Source organism: Hemiscyllium ocellatum (assembly GCF_020745735.1).
Source record: "Hemiscyllium ocellatum isolate sHemOce1 chromosome 27 unlocalized genomic scaffold, sHemOce1.pat.X.cur. SUPER_27_unloc_6, whole genome shotgun sequence".
In the NCBI taxonomy this organism is placed as follows: Eukaryota; Metazoa; Chordata; class Chondrichthyes; order Orectolobiformes; family Hemiscylliidae; genus Hemiscyllium; species Hemiscyllium ocellatum.
The window spans coordinates 513475-533309 of NW_026867515.1; the positions used below are offsets into that span (position 1 = coordinate 513475).

A 19835-nucleotide genomic window follows, 5' to 3' on the forward strand; every position below is an offset into this window, starting at 1 on the left:
TATTTGGCCCACATCCCTCTGCATCTGGATGGGTACATGAATAGGAAGGGTTTTGAGGAATATGAGCCACATGCTGGCAAATGGAATAGATTGATTTTGGGTATATGGTTGGCATAGACGAGTTGGGCTGAAGGATCTGTTTCTGCGGTGTATGACTCTAACTATCTTCGGTGAAAGCAGAATTATGGTTGTGAAGACAGGACTTTCAGAGCAGCTTTCAAAGATGTTTTGCCCTTACTGGGACCGGAAGAAGTTACAATGAAATCTTTCATTTGGGAGACTGTTTCAGTCATTGGGATGGTTTTGATTCATCTACTAAATACACCTACTCTTATTAGACAATATTCATGACAATGTACACGAGGTGATACTATATATGCAAGTTGTAGACAATTAAAAAAGGCCGACCAAGCAAGGAGGTGGTTAACAAACCCAGGGCATCCCTCTTTGAGTATGCATCTTGTTTGTTTACAAATTAAACACACTTCAGATCTTTTCCTAGCTGCTTTCCGAAAATCTGGGTGCCACCAGGTTTGTGAGTGTGTCCAATAATGTACGTAATCAACAGAAATAGGCAGCAGCAAAGAATGAACACAAACCAGTGCAGCAGGGGTTACCCACATTTTGGTTTGAGTATTGAGGGAGTACCCTTTTTGAGGCCCCTGTGATATCAGTCCCATACCCAGGCTAATCTGCATTGAAACCAGATTATGAAGTTTTAACCTTTCTGCAAACTTCTGTCTGTGTGTGTGTCTCTGTAACATTTTCCAACTTCCTTCATATCTCAGTTTGTCAGCTTTTGTTTATTCCTTCCTTCCTTCCTTCCAAGGCTAATGAGGCACTCACATTCCAGAACAGCCCAAGTTAGGGAGCTGAGCCTCATAAATCCTGGTTGTGACACATTGCTGCTTAACCAAGTGTGCAAACTCTAAATACCTCTCAGCTGTTCCATTTGCAAATCGATCACTGTTTTCAAGGCAAGTTGTTCATGTCTCTGCATTAGTCCACAACCAGGGGAAATACAACGGAGTCTTTAATAGTTGCCCAATGTGTCCTGTATACCAAATTCATTCAAGTCTGGACGTCCTGAAGCGAGCAATTATACTTCAGATTTCTACTCGCCAATTAAAACTAATGTTGGGCACTCAAACAGATCGGAGGCATCTTGAAGCATGCCACGGTCCTCAGTGTGGGTCCAGGGCTTATCAAATAGGGTTTCACCTCTCGTAACCCTGGGGCAAGCCAATTCATTATTACTAACTTTGGAAAGCGCAAGTGCTCTCAGCAACATTACATCCAGACACTAGGACCCTGTTGAGTTCTCTCACTAGTATCTTGTGGCTGAGTAGGGAGAATTGTATCAACATTTCTAACAGCACTTTTGTCCATGGCCAGCTTTCCTCTTTATTTTGGACACAACAAAAGTAGCAACGACCCTCTATATTTCATCTCTCAAAGGATATCAGCCAGTGACCTGAGAGGACCAGGGTATCTCCTGCCTGACTCGCCAACTGTGGGGGATGGAAATAAAGCCCCATGTCAGGAAAGCATTTGTTTATCAGGAAGCAGTACAGCTGCAAGGCCAACCGTCTCCGCTGAGCCTGGGAAACACAAGCTTTAGCAAACAGGCACTAAGCTGAGATTCGAAATGGTTTCCAGGCTTTAATATGTGACAAAATGGCTGACCCAAATCTAACAATTCTCCCACATCATCGCAGGGAATAAAACAAGAAAAATGAAACAAATGAGAAATAAATAAGCGATCGTCCTTAATGTTTGTTCATTACGAAGTAAACAAGAATTAGGGGTCTCCCAGGATTCTTAGGGTGCCCTACTTGAGGAATTCTGTCCAACAAGTTTAATTGGAAGCAGTATCTTTCGGAGTGCAGTTCCTTCATCAGGGGATTGTGGAATATAAGATTGTAAGACACAGAATTTATAGCAACAGTTTATAGTGTGATGTAACTGAAATTATATATTGAAAATGACCTGGATTGTTTGTTAAGTCTCTCATCTGTTCGAATTACCATGATAGTTTCAGTTCTTTCAAATGTAAATCACAAAACTTTTTTAAATAATTAAATCCTCAAGTGAACTTTACCAATTGGTGTCACGTCAGCCCAGATAATGTATTGAAGGTGTGAGCTCCCCTGTGTGAGACTGTCTGTGCCACAATGGTTAAACTGACTTACAGAATCTTACATGGATTCATGCAGTTTTTGAGCAAAGTAAGACATAATTCTGCAAGTACAAATTCACCCAACAAATTTGTTTGTATGTGTGTGGGGATGTATATTTGCAGATACATTCTATGTGCATTTTTTAAAGAAAAAATCTGCAGGCAGTCAATACATGTAATAGTTTGTAAATTCGACTTTGGAAACAGAACCAGTCTGACACCAGATTGGGATACAGGCAGACTCTGACCTCACACCTTTAATGCATTGTCTGAGCTGAGATGTGAGCTTTTGCTATAAAACCTTGTTATCTCGAGAAGGTGACAACAAGAAGTTCTGGGATTTACATTGTAATGAGACCTGCAACCTATTTGAAAAGGTGGAAGACTTAACAATCCAGGCTCGTTCAATATACCATTTCAATGGCAGGACACTGGAATGTTTTGCTCTAAATTGTGTCTTAGGATCTTATCCTCCACAGCCACCTGATGAAGAGGCAGCACTCCAAAAGTTCCTGCTTCCAAAGAAGCCTGTTGGACTACAGCCTGGAGTTGTGTGATTCTAGAATCTGGTTCCCAGCATCTGCAGTCCTTGTTTTTAACCTAGTTGATTTAACCCTTGCAAGGATGCCTGCCTTGAAGAAGTTTTCCTCCTCTCTCTACAAGAATCTCAGGGCGCCCCTCTCCCACTGCAACTCTCAGATCATTTCCTCTGCCCTGAAGCTCTTCAACTATGTCCTGAAACAGACTCACTACCACAGCCACATTTGCTTCCTCAGTGCCTGCCTCCGTAACCAACTCATCCTACACAGATTCCAGACCATCTTTAAACCAGTAGAGTTCGGATCCGAATAGGCCAATCCACCCTCCTATCTGGCCTATCACCTTCATCCCCACCCCCATTCACCCATTGTAGTCTTTGCTACCATCCCCCACCCTCCTCCCTGACCTATCCCCTCCATTCACACCCCCATTTACCTATTGTACTCTATGCTACTTTTTCCCCACCCACACCCTCCTCTCATTTATCTCTCCACCCTGCAGGCTCTATTCATGATGAAGGGCTTTTGCCCTAAACGTCGATTTTCCTGCTCCTTGGATGCTGCCTGAACTGCTGTGCTTTTCCAGCACCATTCTCATCAAAAGTGGATTGGCCATGTTGAATTCCCCATAGTGCCCAGGGATGTGCAGGTTCGGGTGGATGGCTATGCTAAATTAGGCATAATGTGCAGGTAAGACGCATGACTCAGGGTTAAATGTAGGGTAATGAGTGTGGGTGGGTGACCCTTGGAGGGTCGGTGAGGCCGAGTGGCCTGCTTCCACACTGTGGGGATTCTCTGAAGGGAGGGGGTTTTAGAAAGCGTGTTCTCCTCCCGTTCTGCTGCAGCGCATGCGCAGTGCGGCGTCCCGCTGTCGGTCTTGCCCCGCCCCCTGCACCGTCCCTTTTCCTCGCCCCGCTCCCTTGTGACGTCACAACGCGGAAGTGGCCCTGTCAGTTTCAAAGTGAATCTCCCTCCCTCTGGGTAACTCTTCATCCTGGGAGGGAGACAGAGATGGGAGGAGGGGAAACTGTTCACTTGTAGCAACTGGAGTGAATCCAGGGAGGGAGGAGACTCCACAAACTCAGGTATGTGTCTTAGTTACCCGGCTGAGGAGGGACGGAAGGATAGAAATTGGGAAGGGAGAGGGCTGGATATCTTTTCTGTTTTGATGTTTAAAATGCACCCGATTCCCACCATTAACTGCAACAAGTACAAGTATAGCACATGCAATATTCCTCATTGCAGCTTCAAGCCGGTTTTGCATCCTCTGTTCTTCCTCCACTTTGGCTCCAGCACGTTCAGCTTCCTTCCCTCATTCCCTTTCCCCCGCCCTGATGTTCCAAGCTGACCCGCAAAAGATCGGTTGGTCCTTCCATTCTTTCCCGGTGGCGCCCATTACTCTTGTCTACATCTTGCCTTATCCGGCCATGTGCGTGAACAAAGTGTTAGCGTATATCCTCTTTCACTGCCAGGTGCTTCCTTGTTTGCGAAAGCAACATTTCCTCCCATTTTCCGCCGACACTGAGCCTTCTGTCCTCCTTGATTGCGTTTTATTTTGTTTTTGCAGAAGCAGGAAACAGATGCTTATAACTGTTTGTACGAGCATATCTAGTTTAACCTACAACCCCCGCCTCACAGCACCTTTATCTGTTTGTCTGTAATATCTACCATTGTTTGCAGGCACATTTCATTCTTGTATGCACATTTTAGCTAATGCAAAAGCAATTATATATTTCCTTCACATAATTTTAACTCTTGTTAACTCCACTCTTGGCTGAAACAATTATACCCTGGCGTTAGTTCATTTACCTTGCAGAAGCAATTATGGTTGCAGAAGTAACACTGTAGTTGTTGTGGGAGGAAACCCACGCACACATGGGGAGAATGTGCAAACTCCACACAGCCAGCCGCCCCAAGGCTGGACTTGAACCAGGGACCCTGGTGCTGTGAGGCAGCAGTGCTAACCACTGGGCCACCAATGAGTATCCCCAGAGTGCCAGAAGAATCTGCCGACTTCCTCCCAGAGTCCAAAGATGCGCAGGTCAGGTGGATTGGCCATGCTAAATTGCCCATAGTGTTAGGTGTATTAGTCGGAGGGAAAATGGGTCTGGGTGGGTTACTCTTCCGATTCACCGATGCTGAGGCAAACCTTCTTCATTGCCTTACAGCATCCTGTTATCACTTGGTGAGCCCAGGTGTCCCTATCTTTAAGTTCTTTCCTCTTTCTGAGCCTTCCTGCCTGTTTATTTCCTCGTGCAGGAAATGTACACAATAAGATAATAACAGAAGAATATTCCACAGAAAGTAGAATTGCTTGTTCTGAATTTCTACCCTGCACTGATAGTGATGACTTTTGTAATCTCTTTTTGCAGAGTATTTGAAAATCTGAAGACTGAAGTTTCAAAATCAATGGATGAAGGGCTGACGCCCGGAACATTCACTCTCCTGCTCCTCGGATGCTGCCTGACCTGCTGTGCTTTTCCAGCGCCACATTTTGTGACTGACTGTCCAGCGTCTGCAGTCCTCACTTTGATGTCAATTTCTGACAGTCACTCAATCCACTGGGACCACAACAATTTTTGACTGTGATTTCTGTGAGAGGGATCAACACTTTTTGGTTCCTGTTTGAGGACGTTTTCAGCATCAGTGGGACTGGACGAGAGACCCCACTGTTGCAGCGCACTGTGTGTGGAGCCTGAAACAGTTATACAGCCTAGGAAGTGGATTTCACGGTAGGGAGGGGCTCTACACGTGTCCGTGAGCAGCTGAAGCTCTGGCCATGGAGAAACCTGAAGAAGCCCGCCCTGTGGAGAAACCGTGGAAGGGTGGTGACTGTGGGAAAGGCTTCCGTGTCCCGTCTGCCCTGGAGACTCATCGGCGTAGTCACACCGGGGAGAGGCCATTCCCCTGCACCGACTGCGGGAAGGCCTTCAGCACATCCTCCCACCTGCGGACCCACAAGCGGGTCCACACGGGGGAAAGGCCCTTCACCTGCTCTCAGTGCGGGAAGGGCTTCAGTACTTCCTCCAATCTGCTGACCCACCAGCATGTCCACACCGGCGAGAGGCCGTTCACCTGCTCTCAATGCGGGAAGGGCTTCACCTGCTCCTCCACCCTGCAGAGCCACCAACAGGTCCACACGGGGAAGAGGCCCTTCAGCTGCCCTGAGTGCAGGAAGGCTTTCAGCACTTCCTCCAACCTGCTGGCCCACCAGCGGGTCCACACCGGGGAAAGGCCATTCACCTGCTCTCAGTGCGGGAAGGGCTTCACCTGCTCCTCCCGCCTGCGAAGCCACCAGCATGTGCACACAAGGGAGAGGCCCTTCAGCTGCACCGCGTGTGGGAAGGGCTTCACTTGCTCCTCCACCCTGCGGAACCACCAGCGTGTCCACACTGGGGAGAGGCCGTTCACCTGCTCTCAGTGCGGGAAGGGCTTCACTTACTCCTCCACCCTGCGGAACCACCAACGTGTCCACATGGGGGAGAAGCCCTTCAGCTGTCCCGAGTGTGGGAAGGGCTTCACCTGCTCCTCCACCCTCCAGACCCACCAGCGTGTCCACATGGGGGAGAGGCCCTTCAGCTGCTCTCAGTGCGGGAAGGCCTTTACCCATGTCTTCTCCCTGATGAGGCACCAGCGGATCCACACGGGGGAGAGGCCTTTCAGCTGCGCAGAGTGCGGGAAGGCCTTTACCCAGGCCTCCACCCTGCTGACCCACCAGCGTGTCCACACGGGGGAGAGGCCCTTCAGCTGCCCAGAGTGTGGGAAGGCCTTTACCCAGGCCTCCAACCTGCTGACCCACCAGCGGGTCCACACCGGGGAGAGGCCATTCACCTGCTCTCAGTGCGGGAAGGGCTTCAGGTATTCCTCCCACCTGCTGATCCACCAGCGGGTCCACACGGGGGAGAGGCCCTTCAGCTGCCCCGAGTGCGGGAAGGGCTTTAGCACATCCACCATCCTGCTGAGGCACCAGCGGATCCACACCGGGGAGAGGCCGTTCATCTGCTCTCAGTGCGGGAAGGGCTTCACCTACTCCTGCAACCTGCGGAAGCACCAGCGAGTTCACGTGCCGTCGCAGGGGGATTGAAGGAGTGACGGCCGAGTGCTATTATCGATTGGACTATCAACCCGGTTCCAGGGACTCCCGGGTTTGAATCCCGCCACGACAGATGGCAGAATTGGTATACGGTCAGAAATGTGGAGTTTGGAATCTAATGATGAGAGCGTTTTTTTAATCCTTGTGCTGTTTACCCTCACTATTTTTTTTAATCCTTGTGTCTTTTATTCTTGCTTTTACCTGTGCAACTGTTTATAGTAATGTGTAAACACTAGTGAAGGAGATTATGCACCAGCATTTTATGTTCCTCAGTCATTGAAGGGGCAGGACTGGTTGAGAATGATTAGTAAAGCAGGTTGTGCACTAAGCCTTGTTAACATCGATATAGTTTGTTCATTGGAAAAGTAGACTTTTTATTATTTTGAGTCATAGAGATGTGCAACACGGAAACAGACCCATTGAGTCCAACCTGTCCACGCCAACCAGATATCCTACATTACTCTCGTCTCCTTTGCCAGTACTATATCCCTCTAAACCATTCCTATTCATATACCCATCCAGATACCTTTTAAAGGCTGTAATTGTACCAGCCTCCACCACTTCCTCTGGCAGCTCATTCCATCCCTGCACCACCCTCTGCATGGAAACATTGCCCTTCAGGTACCTTTTGGTACCAACTATGTCCTCTAGTTGTGAAGGTCACCCCAACACTGAGGAAATGACTTAAAAACATTGCTTTTGCATTTAGCTGGCTACTCAATCAAATATCGAGCCACATGGGGGAAAAAAATATTGGTGTGCCCTTTTTGATCTCCGATAGGCATTTGGAAACTTAAAATCTGTCAAAAACACCAACATTGCTACAGCGCATATTGTGTACACTCCTCGGTGTCAACAAGCAGGGCACATGTTTGCCAGTGTAACCAAAACACTGGGCGTGTTCCTCGCTGTCGGCAGAAAAGGGGCAAAACCTACTTTTGATGGACAAATAAGGATCACTGGAGGACCGGAAGGAGACTTGTCCTCCTGCCATTCGGAGCTCCCCTATTGGTGAATGCGGAAGTTGGGCCATGAGGTTCTGAAGTTCCTGCCCCTCCCCTCTCTCAATGAAGATTGAGCTTCACTCAGACTGCAGCTTCCTTCCTCTGTCCATCATCTGTGAGTACAGCACTCTCTTTTCTCACCCCCTTTTCCATTAACGTTTCATTCTGGGGTTCAATTGTTGACTTGTAGCAACTGAAAGGAATGGGAGTGAATCCAGCGAGGGCACAGACTCTGGAAAAGTTAGTCCAGGCCTTTCTCTCAATTGGCAAAATAGACAGGCAGGAGACTGGAAGAACGCAGCAAGCCAGGCAGTATCAGGAGGTAGAGAAGTCGAGGTATCTGGTGTAATCTTTGTTCAGGATTGGAGGTGGGTATAGGGAGAGCTGTGGATCAAGGGTGATGAAGTGAGGATAGGTGGAGACAGGTAGAAGGTACAATAGGTGCAGGAGTCGGCTCTTCTGCCCTTCGAGCCAGCACCACCATTCATTATGATCATGGCTGATCATCCTCAATCAGTATTCTGTTCCTGCCGTATCCCCATAATCTGGTTGGTGAATGGGAGGAAGGAATCTAGTTGGCAGGGAAGAGTGGAAGGGGTTGGGAAGTGAGATTATTTGAAATTGGAGAATTCAGTGTTGAGTCCTCCAGGCTGCGGACTGTTCAGACAAGATGAGGTTTTGTTCCTCCAATTTTTCAGAAAGGGAGTGGGAAGGGGCATTAAAATGGGTGGAGACTGGGAAGTCCGCAAAGCCTCTGTGGACCCGGCTGTGACGCTCGGCAAACCATTCCAAGTTTACGCTCGGTCTTCCTGATGTAGAGACGACCACAACTGGCAAAGCACAGTGGGTCGAGCAGTAGGACAGTCGTAGTTTGGGGCACAAGCCCTTCATCAGGAATGATGCATGGATGTTCAGAGGGGCATCAGTGTCCTTCTGTGCCAGTTGTCAGACAGGTGCAGCAGGCAATGAGCAAGGCAAGTGGTGTATTAGCAAGAGGAATTAAGTTCAGAAGTGGGGATGTCTTCCAGCAGTTAGGGGATCATTGAATATATTCAAGGCTGAGTTCACATGATTTTAATGTGGATGCTTGTGGGGGAAGGCAAGAAAATGGTTTTAAGACCAGTATCCAGTTTTAAGACAGTTCCAGAGTCAGACAGCACAGAAACAGACCCTTCAGTACAACTAGTCAATGCTGACTACGTTCTCAAACTAAACCAGTCCCACCTGTCAGTGTTGTGGCCCGTATCCCTCCAAACCTTTCCTATTCATGAACTTATCCAAATGTCTTTTTAACATCGTTACTGTATGTGCATCCACCACTGCCTCTGGACATTTAGTCCTCACGTGAACCACTCTGTATAAAAAATTGTGCGCTCCACGTCTTTTTAAAATCTCTTTCTCCTGTCACCGTCAAAATTTGCTCCCTAATCTGAAACCCCAACCCTAGGGGAAGGACACCTGTCGTTCACCTCATCTCTTCCCCTCATGATTTTATAAACCTTGATAAGGTCACATCTCCACCTCCAATGCTCCAGTGAAAAAGTCCCAGCCCATCCACCTAGATGAAGGTAGATCCATATCCAGTCATGATTGGTTCAATGCTGGTCCCAATTCTCTCTCGGTGTCCAGGACAGCAAGAGACCACAAGACATAAGAGCAGAAATTAGGCCACCAGGTCTGCTCATTCTATTCAATCATGGCTGATAAGTTTCTCATTTACATTCTTCCGCAATAAGCAAAGTGAAAATGGAGCGAGTGTGGGATGGAGATTTTCAGCTTCCAGGGAATGAGAGAAAGAGTTCACTATAAATTAGAATTCATGGGATCAGCTCATGAGCCAAGGAGAGTCAATTGGAGTTTAATTTAGAAAAATCAGAGGTTTGCATTTTGGTCAAGCAATCCAGGCAGGACTGACACAGTTAAGGGGAGTATTCCAGAATAAAGAGACCTTGGAATGCTGGAGTCTCAGGTGGACAGAGTAGTGAAGGCAGCGTTTGGTTTGCTTTCCTTCATTGCTCATGGCATTGACTATAGGAGTTGCGAGATCATGTTATTCACCCTTCCCACTCGAATGTGTGCTATCTAACTGCTTAACTGTTTTTAGTGAGTATAGTCCACACCTCCCGCTGCTGCCATAACGTGGTTTGTTTGGAAGCCCTAGCTTTCAGAGTGATTAGATTTACTTTAGATTTTATTACTTAGTGTGAAAACAGGCCCTTCAGCCCAAACCGACCCTTCGAAGAGCAAACCACCCAGACCCATTCCCCTACATTTACCCCTTCACCTCACAATACGGGCAATTTAGCATGGCCAATTCACCTAACCTGCGCATCTTTGGATTGTGGGAGGAAACCGGACCACCGGAGGAAACCCACGCAGACACGGAGAGAATGTGCAAACTCCACCCAGACAGTTGCCCAAGGAGGAAATTGAACCCAGATCTCTGGCGCTGTAAGGCAGCAGTGCTAACCAACAGTGCTGCTGCTGCTTCAGGTGGTTGTGGAGAATACGATGATTAGACGATTTACAGCCAAAGGAATCCAGTGTCATGGAGATGTGATACATTCAACAATTTAGATTAAATCGTTCATCTTTTAGAATGGGGTTCTGTTCTTTGGTATGTTAATCCCAGAACCTGTTTCAAGTAATTTTCTCAAGAATGTAATTTAAATGCAGAGCTTTTCTATCAAAAATGTCAGGCTGACTCGACGTTGGGACCCAGACAGAATTCACACCTATTGAAGAGTAGGCTGGGACTTTTATTCACTGGAGCACAAGAGATTGAAAGGTGAAGGTGTCGGGTGCCTCATTAGCGAGTTTGTAGATGACATTTAGATTGATGGAATATCAGATAGTGAAGGGGACTGTCAGACGATACAGCAGAATATATAGATTGGAGAGTTGGGAAGAGAAATGGCAGATGGAGTTCAATCCAGACAAATGCGAGGTGATGCATTTTGGAAGATGCAATTCAAGAGCAAGCTATACAGTAAATGGAAAGGTCCTGGGGGAAATTGATGTAGAGAGAGATCTGGGTGTTCATGTCTATTGTTCTCTGAAGGTGGCAATGCATGTCAGAGTGGTCAAGGCAGCATACAACACACATCATCGGACAGATTGAGTAAAAGAGCTGGCAGGTCATGTTAAAGATGAGAGGAGAAAGATTTAAAAAACATATGACGAGCACTTTTTTTTTAAAAAGTGGTTTGTGTGTGGAATGAATGTCCAGAGGAAATGGTGGATGCAAGTTGAGTAACAACGTTTAAAAGACATTTGGATAAGTACATGAATAGGAAAGGTTCGGAGGAATATGGGCCAAACACAGGCAGGTGGGACGAGTTTAGTTTGTGAATATAGTCAGCATGGACTAGTTGGGCTGAAGGTAAAAACAATGACTGCAGATGCTGGAAACCAGATTTTGGATTAGTGGTGCTGGAAGAGCACAGCAGTTCAGGCAGCATCCGAGGAGTCCAATTTAGTTGGGCTGAAGGGTCTGTTTCTGTGCTGTATGACTAATTGTTCTGTACTGGTCTTAAAATCATTTTACTTGCCTTCCCCCATCAACATCCACTTCATTGTTGTTCTAAAATCAGATGAACTCAGCCTTGAATACATTCAATGACCCCGTAACTGCAGGAAGACATCCCTACTTCTGAAATCAATTCCTCTTGCTAATATACCTCTTGCCTTGCTGATTACTTGCTGCACCCGTCTGACAACTGGCAGTGACTGGTGTGGATGGATGCTGAGGCCACTTTTTACATCCCCACACCATTCCTGAGGAAGGGCTCGTGCCTGAAACGTCGATTCTCCTGCTCCTCGGATGCTGTCTGACCTCTTGTACTTTTCCAGTGCCACACTTTTCGACACTCATCTCCAGCATCTGCAGTCCTCACTTTCTTCACATCCCAATATATCACCATTTAAACAACGTACCTCCTTTTGGCAGTTTTTTTTTTCATTAGAGGCTATCACTTCACACTGTGGGACTGCATTTGCCATGTGTTTGCCAATTGAGACACAGACCTGGACCAACGTTTCCCGACTTTGTCCCCTCCCCGGATTCACTCGCTTTCTTTTCAGTTGTTGCAAGTCAACAATTTAACCCCAGAATGAAAAAGATGAAATGGAAAAGAGAGAGTGCCGTACTCACAGATGGTGGATAGAGGAAGGAAGTTGCAGTCTGAAGTGAAGCTCGATCTTCATTTGGAGAGGAGCAGCAGCTTCAGAACCTGATGGTCCATCTTCTGCATTCAGACAATTGGGGAGCTCTGATTGGCAGGAGGACCAGGCTCCTTGTCTGGCTTCTCATTGGCCCATTTGAAGAACGATTTGCAGACAGCGAAGAGCATGCGCGGCTTTTGCTGAACCAGCACAGAGCAATAGAAATGTACAGCATGGAAACAGACCCTTCAGTCCAACCCGTCCATGCTGACCAGATATCCCAACCCAATCTAGTTCCGCCCCTCAACACCTGGCCCACATCCCTCCATACCCTTCCTATTCATATACCCATCCAAATGCCTCCTTAAGTGTTGCATTTGCACCAGCCTCCACCACTTCCACTGGCAGCTCATTCCATACATGTACCACCCTCTGTGTGAAAAAGTTGCCCCATACGTCTCTTTTATATCTTTCCCCTCTCACTCTCAACCTATGCCTTCTAGTTCTGGACTCCCTGACCCAAGTGAAAAATCTGTGTCTATTTATCTTGTCCATGCCCCTCAATTTTGTAAACCTCTATAAGATCACCCCTCAGCCTCTGACACTCCAGAGAAAACAGCCCCAGCCTGTTCAGCCTCTCCCTCTACTGCAAATCCTCCAACCCTGGCAACATCCTTGTAAATCTTTTCTGAACCCTTCCAAGTTTCATAAGTTTCCAATAGAAAGGAGACAGAATTGCACGCAATATTTCAACAGTGGTCTAACCAATGTCCTGTACAGCCGCCACATGACCTCCCAAAGCCTATACTCAATATTCTGACCAGTAAAAGAAAGCATACCAAACACCACCTTCATTATCTTATCTACCTATGACTCCACTTTCAAGGAGGTATGAACCTGCACTCCAAGGTCTCTTTGTTCAGCAACACTCCCTAGGACCTTACCATGAAGTGAATAAGTCCTGCTAAGATTTGCTTTCCCAAAACGCAGCACCTCGCATTTATTGGAGGTAAACGCCATCTGCCACTTCTCAGCCCATTGGCCGATCTGGCCACGGTCCTGTTGTAATCTGAGGTAACCCCCTTCGCTGTCCACTACACCTCCAATTTTGGTGTCATCTGCAAACTTACTAACTGTACCTCTTATGCTCGCATCCAAATCATTTGTGTAAATGACAAAGTAGAGGACCCAACACCGATCCTTGTGGTACTCCAGTGGTCACAGGCCTCCAGTCTGAAAAATAACCCTCCACACCACCCTCTGTCTTCTACTTTTCAGCCAGTTCTGTATCCAAATGGCTAGTTCTCTGTATTCTTTGAGATCTAACCTTGCTTATCAGTCTCCCATGGGGAACCTTGTCGAACGCCTTATTGAAGTCTATATAGATCACATTATTGCTCTACCTTCCTCAATCCTCTTCGTTACTTCCATAAAAAACTCAATCAAGTTTGAGAGACATGATTTCCCATGCACAAAGCCATGTTGGCTATCCCTAATCAGTCCTTGCTTTTTCAAATACATGTACATTCTGTCCCTCAGGATTCTCTCCAACAATATGCCCACCACTGATGTCAGGCACACTGGTCTATAGTTCCCTGGCTTGTCCTTACCACCCTTCTTAAACAGTGGCACCACGTTAGCCAATCTCCAATCTTCTGGCACCTCACCTGACATGCACAGTATGGTCCATGGAGATGCTGTTCCTGATGGATTTAAAGTGTCCAAATGGCACAATTTCTTCCCCACCCCCACCCCACTCACTTGAAATAACCATGCAGGCTCCTCGCTATTTGATGTTCATGTTACTTAGAACCCTCATGATTATATCAATGAGGTCACCCCATAACCTCCTGTGCTCCAGTGAAGACAGCCTCAGCTTCTCCTTATAACTCAAACCCTCCAGTCCTGGCAACCTGGTAAATCTTTACTGAACCCTCTCTAGTAGAATTCTTCCTATTACAGGGCCACCAGAAGCGCTCTCAGTACTCTACAAGTGACTTCACCAACATCCTGTACAACTTCAACATGATGTCCCAACTCCTTTATTCAATGGTGTGAGCAATTAAGGTAAGTGTGCTGAATGCCTTCTAAAGCACCCTTCCAACAAGTGATGCAACTTTCAATGAAGTTGAACTTTCAATATGTACCTGAACCCCCCTCCCCCACCATATCCCTCTGTACAAGCCCTGCCCTTCCTTATTTTAGGAAAATGCAATCCCTCACTTTTATCTATACCTCTCTCATACACACGTTCTCTCTCAGACATACACACAGTCTCTCAGGCCTCTCCTCCATCACACTCACTTTACAAAGCATGTGCACACATACCCTTACGTGCACACACACAACGATAGGGTGCATTTGCAGAATTATATTTGCAGATATATTCAATTTTGCACAAAAAGCATACAACATGCAGGTATTCAATCCATGTAATATCTTATAAATTCCCAGTTTGGAAATAGAACGAGTCCGATTTAAGATTGGGATACTGACACATCTTTCATGCATTGTCTGAGCTGAGCGGTCATCTGTTTTAAAAAAACCTTAAGTTACCTTGAGCATATGACTTAATAGTAGTACTGCGATGTACACATTAATGAACTAAAACCTGCAACCCATTCTAAAAGATGAAAGACTTAACATGATATATTGACAAATGTAGATTGATATCAGTTGCATGACACTGTGACCTTTTGCTCTTAACTCTGCGTCTTATGATCCTGTTCCACAGCTACCCGATGAAGGAGCAGCGCTCCAAAAGCTAGTGCCTCCAAATAAAACTGTTGGACTATAACCCAGTGTTGTGATTTTTAAACCTTGTCCCACCTGGTCCAACAGCAGCACCTCCACCTCCTTTCTAATGAACACAACCCATACCTCCCGGTGCTGCTAGTAAACTGCCGATGAAATGATGCAGTGCCTGCACTCCTGAAAAGTTTATAATTTCTAACGAAACCAGCTACTCATTCACTGCTCCATCTGATATACGACTTTGGAAACTTAATGCAGGAGGCGGCACAGTGGTTAGCACTGCTGCCTCATAGCACCCGAGACACGGGTTCAATTCCCGACTCAGGCGACTGACTGTGTGGAGTTTGCACGTTCTCCCCGTGTCTGCGTGGGTTTCCTCCGGGTGCTCTGGTTTCCTCCCACAGTCCAAAGATGTGCGGGTCAGGTGAATTGGCCATGCTAAATTGCCCGTAGTGTTAGGCAGGGGGTAAGTGTGGGGGTTGCGGGTCGGTGTGGACTTGTTGGCCCGAAGGGCCTGTTTCCACACTGTAAGTAATCTAAAATGAGCAGCTTTAAAACAAAAACCGCTTGGAGCTTTCAATGAGAGCCTGAACCCAGCAGTACATTCTGGTTACCTTTTTGTGGCCCAACATTGTTACAGCTTCAGATGCCCCCAGCAAAAGGGCAGAGAAAGAGTAGCTGTTTTTTAGACAGCTCAACAGCAGGAGGAGGAGCAAGGGGCAGGGCAAGGCCAACAGCAGGCCCCCGCACGATGCCTACGTTGCCTGCACAGTTTACAAAAATCTCTTCCCCTTCAGAGACTCCCCACAGTGTGGAAGCAGGCCACTCGACCCAAAGACTACACACCGATCCTCCAAAGGGTAACCCACCATGCAATTCCCCAACCCCTATTGCTCAACATTTACCCCTGACTAATGCACCTAACCTGCACATCCTTGGGCACTATGGGTATTTCAGTACTGACAATCCACCTGAACCTGGACAACTCGTATATGCCAACCAGATATCCCAACCCAATCTAGTCCCACCTGCATGGGGCCCATATCCCCCCAGTTGCCTTTTAAATGTTGCAGTTGTATCAGCCTCCACCACTTCCTCTGGCAGCTCATTCCATACACGTACCACCCTCTAAATGAAAAGGTTGCCCCTTAGGTCTCTTTCATATCTTTCCCCTCTCACCCTAAACCTATGACCTCTAGTTCTGGACTCTCCCATCCCAGGGAAAAGACTTTGTCTATCTATTCTATCCATGCCCTCATGATTTTATAAACCTCTATAAGGTCACCCCTAGGCCTATGACGCTCCAGGGAAAACAGCCCCAGCCTGTTGTCTCTCCCTATAGCTCAAATCCTCCAGTCTTGGCAACATCCTTGGAAATCTTTTCTGAACCCTTAAGTTTCACATCTTTCTCATAGAAAGGAAACCAGAATTACACGCAATATTCCAACTGTACAGCAGTAACATTACCTCCCAACTCCCGTACTCAATATTCTGACAAATAAAGGAAAGTATACAAAACACCATCTTCACTATCCTATCTACCTGCGACTCCACTTTCAAGGAGCTATGAACTTGCAATCCAAGGTCTCTTTGTTCAGCAACACTCCCTAAGACCTTACCATTAAATGTATAAGTCCTGCTAAGATTTGCTTTCCCAAAATGCAGCACCTCACATTTATCTAAGTTAAACTCCATTTGCCACTTCTCAGCCCATTGGCCCATCTGATCAAGATCCCATTGTAATCTGAGGTAACCTGGCTAGGTAACATCATCAGTGGCGACTTCCAAGTGAAGCGAAGCTGTTGTCTCCTGCTTTCTATTTATATGTTTGTCCTGGATGGGGTTCCAGGGGTTTGCGAGGACTGCCAGAAACACTACGTAGGACAAACAGGAAGAAAGTTAGCCACCAGGATACATGAACACCAGTTAGCCACAAAGAGACACTACCCTCTATCCCTCGTAGCCCTACATACAGATGAAAAAAACCACCACTTCGACTGGGACAACATCTATCCTGGGACAGGCTAAGGAAAGACATGCCAGAGAATTCCTAGAGGCCTGGCACTCCAACCACAACACCATAAACAAACACATAGATCTAGATACCATCTATCAACCCCTCAGAAAATGAACAGGAAATGACATCACCACATACCCCAGGAACCCCATCCAGGACAAACATAAATCGAAAGCAGGAGACAACAGCTTCGCTTCACTCGGAGGTCGCCACTGATGATGTTACCTAGCCAGGTAATGAAACATCTGGATATCAAACCTACAGCTCAGCAAGCAAACCTACACCCTAAACTATAAACCTTCACAAACCTTGCAAAGTAGAATGTATTTGCAAACATCATGCTGCAAATACAAACTCACCCCCATGGATGATCTATCTCGTGAGTGCATGAGATAGAGAAACAGTCTATTTCCGTTTGATTGTTCTTGTTTGATTCCCTGCTATGACTACACCTTGTATTAGGATAGTTGACAGGCTGGGAGATTGTGGCTTGGGTCTTGATTGAATATTTTATCGTTCCAGAAGTTATAAAAGGTGGGGTCAAAGCTTTAGCAGAAATCCAGCAGAGCTGAGAACAGACCGACATCTTAGTCTGTGGGAATAGGGAGATCAACAGAGGATAGAGAAATCAGGTCCTGAAATCAGACCACCCTGTGATCAGTGCTTTGATTAGAGGCATCCTTCTACATCAGTCAATGCCAGTTGTCAGACAGGTGCAGCAAGGCAAGTGGTATATTAGCAGGCTGAACTGAGATTAGAAGTGGGGATGTCTTCTTGCAGTTAGGGAATCATTGAATTTATTCAAGGCTGAGTTCATCTGATTTTTGAACAATAAAGTGTGGATTTTTATGTTGTGTGCATGAGGGTTTTTTTGTGGTTTATGTGTTGAATGCAGGTACAGTAACCACACTTAAAGTGGAAGGCAAGAAAATGGATTTAAGACCACGACAGAACAGTTACGGTCAGACAGCACAGAAACAGACCCTTCAGTCCAACTATTCCATGCTGACTATGTTCTCAAACTAAGCTAGTGCCACTTGCTCAAGTCTTCCCTAACATATACCTCCCCACCTTCCCTATTCATGTACTTATCCACATGTCTTTTAAATGTTGTATCTGAACATGCATCCAACACTTCCTCTTTACATTCACTCAATACATGAAACACTGTTATAAACAAACTTTTCCCAATTCTGTCCATTCCATGGGTTCATTCTTTTTCCTTTCAGTTGCTGCAAGTCATAAATTGAAGCCCAGAATGAAATAAACGGAAAAGGAGTTGTGAAGAGAGTACCCTACTCACAGATGGTTGACACAGTAAGGAGGTTGCAGTCTGGAGCAAACCCAAAATGTCGATTTTCCTGCTCCTCGGACGCTGCCTGACCTGCAGTACTTTGCCAGCACCACTAATCTTGACCCTGATCTCCAGCATCTGCAGTTCTCACTTTCTCCTGTAAGAAATCAGCAGTTTTAAACCAAAAACCTGTTGCAGTTTAAAGCTCTCATTGAGAGTCTGAGCTCAGTGTGAAGTTCAGGTAATCTTTATTGTGACCCAACTTTGTTACAGCTTCAGAATCTCCCAGCAGAAAGGTGTAGAAAAAGTAGCAATTTTTTAAAAACAGCTCAAGGTCAAAGTGCAACCCTCACTTTCTTCATTATTGGTCACCACCAAGTTGTCCCTTTGTAATTGGATCCTTGGTATAGCCTTAACCTGGAGGAAGTATTGCCTCACTCAGCAATTTCAACCTGTATCCAAGTAAGTTGGATGAGCAGCGTGGAGTCAACCAGACTATTGTGGGTCTGGAATCACGTGTAGGCCAGACCGGGTAAAGGATGCAGCTGGGGCGACTGCTCTAATAACTGCTCAAGTCTTCCCTAAAAAAGAACTCGGTGAATCAGATGGGGGTTTTCTTCCACCACGCCCCCCCCGCGACAATGGTTTCACCGTTAGATTCTGAACTCCAGATTTCTGACCAAATTCCAATTCCACCATCTGTCGCGGTGGGAATCGAACTCGGGAGCCACTGGAACAGGGTTGATAGTCCAGTTGGTAAAGGCACTCGGCCGTCTTTCTTTCAATCCCCCTGCAATGCCACGTGATCCCGCTGGGAGGTCAGCAAGGAGGCGGCCTGGGTAAAGGTCTTCCCGCACTCAGGCAGCTTAAGGGCCTCTCCCCCATGTGGATCCACTGGTGGGTCTGGAGGTTGGAGGAATTGCTGAAGCCCTTCCTGCAGTCAGGGCAGGGGAACGGCTCCTCCCCAGTGTGACTTCACCGGTGAGTCTCCAGGGCAGACGGTAAACAAGTCTTTCCCACAGTCGCCACACTGGCCGTGGAGAAACCATGGAAAAGCTTCAGCCGCACACAAACGCATGTGGAGCTTCTCTCCACCGTGAATTCCTCTTTCCAAACCGTATAGCTGTTACACGCTCCTCACTCAGTGCACTGTAACGGTAGGGTCTCTCATCCAGTCCCACTGATGCTGAAAATGTACCCAAACAGGAACCAAAAAGCTTTGCTCCTTCTCACAGAATCATAGTTGCAAACTGTTGCGGTGCCAATGGATTGAATGACTGTCAGTCATGGATGTCAAAGTAAGGACTGCAGACGCTGGACAGTCAGAGTCAGAGTCAGAAAGTGCGGCGCTGGAAAAGCACAGCAGGTCAGGCAGCATCCGAGGAGCAGGAGTGTCGACGTTCTGGGCATAAGGCACGGTGGCACAGTGGTTAGCACTGCTGCCTCACAGCACCAGAGACCTGGGTTCAATTCCCACCTCAGGCGACTGACTGTGTGGAGTTTGCACATTCTCCCCGTGTCCGCGTGAGTTTCCTCCGGGTGCTCCGGTTTCCTCCCACAGTCCAAAGATGTGCGGATCAGGTGAATTGGCCGTGCTAAATTGCCCGTAGTGTTAGGTAAGGTGTAAATGTAGGGGTATGGGTGGGTTGCGCTTCGGCGGGTCGGTGTGGACTTGTTGGGCCGAAGGGCCTGTTTCCACACTGTAATCTAATCTGTTGATTTTGAAACTTCCATCTTCATATCCTGAAATGTAAAAAGAGATTACAAAGGTCATCACTGTCAGTGCAGGGT

At 46.9% G+C, this 19835-nt stretch overlaps 1 protein-coding gene across 4 annotated transcripts in view; it reads left to right on the forward strand.

Moving 5' to 3' along the window:
- The window catches only part of LOC132808471 (zinc finger protein 239-like), a 290995-nt gene extending 283457 nt beyond the window's left edge, over window positions 1-7538 (forward strand). For 2 of the 4 annotated variants that reach the window (XM_060822132.1, XM_060822134.1), the window contains exon 2: window positions 5091-7538. In XM_060822132.1, coding sequence (XP_060678115.1) covers window positions 5498-6802 — 1305 coding nt within the window. In that variant the 5' untranslated portion in view covers window positions 5091-5497 and the 3' untranslated portion in view covers window positions 6803-7538. Of the gene's footprint in view, window positions 1-3663; window positions 3804-5090 lie in introns of those variants that run through there. The other 2 variants (XM_060822131.1, XM_060822137.1) reach the window with 2 other exon arrangements.
- The last annotated feature ends 12297 nt before the right edge of the window (window positions 7539-19835 follow it).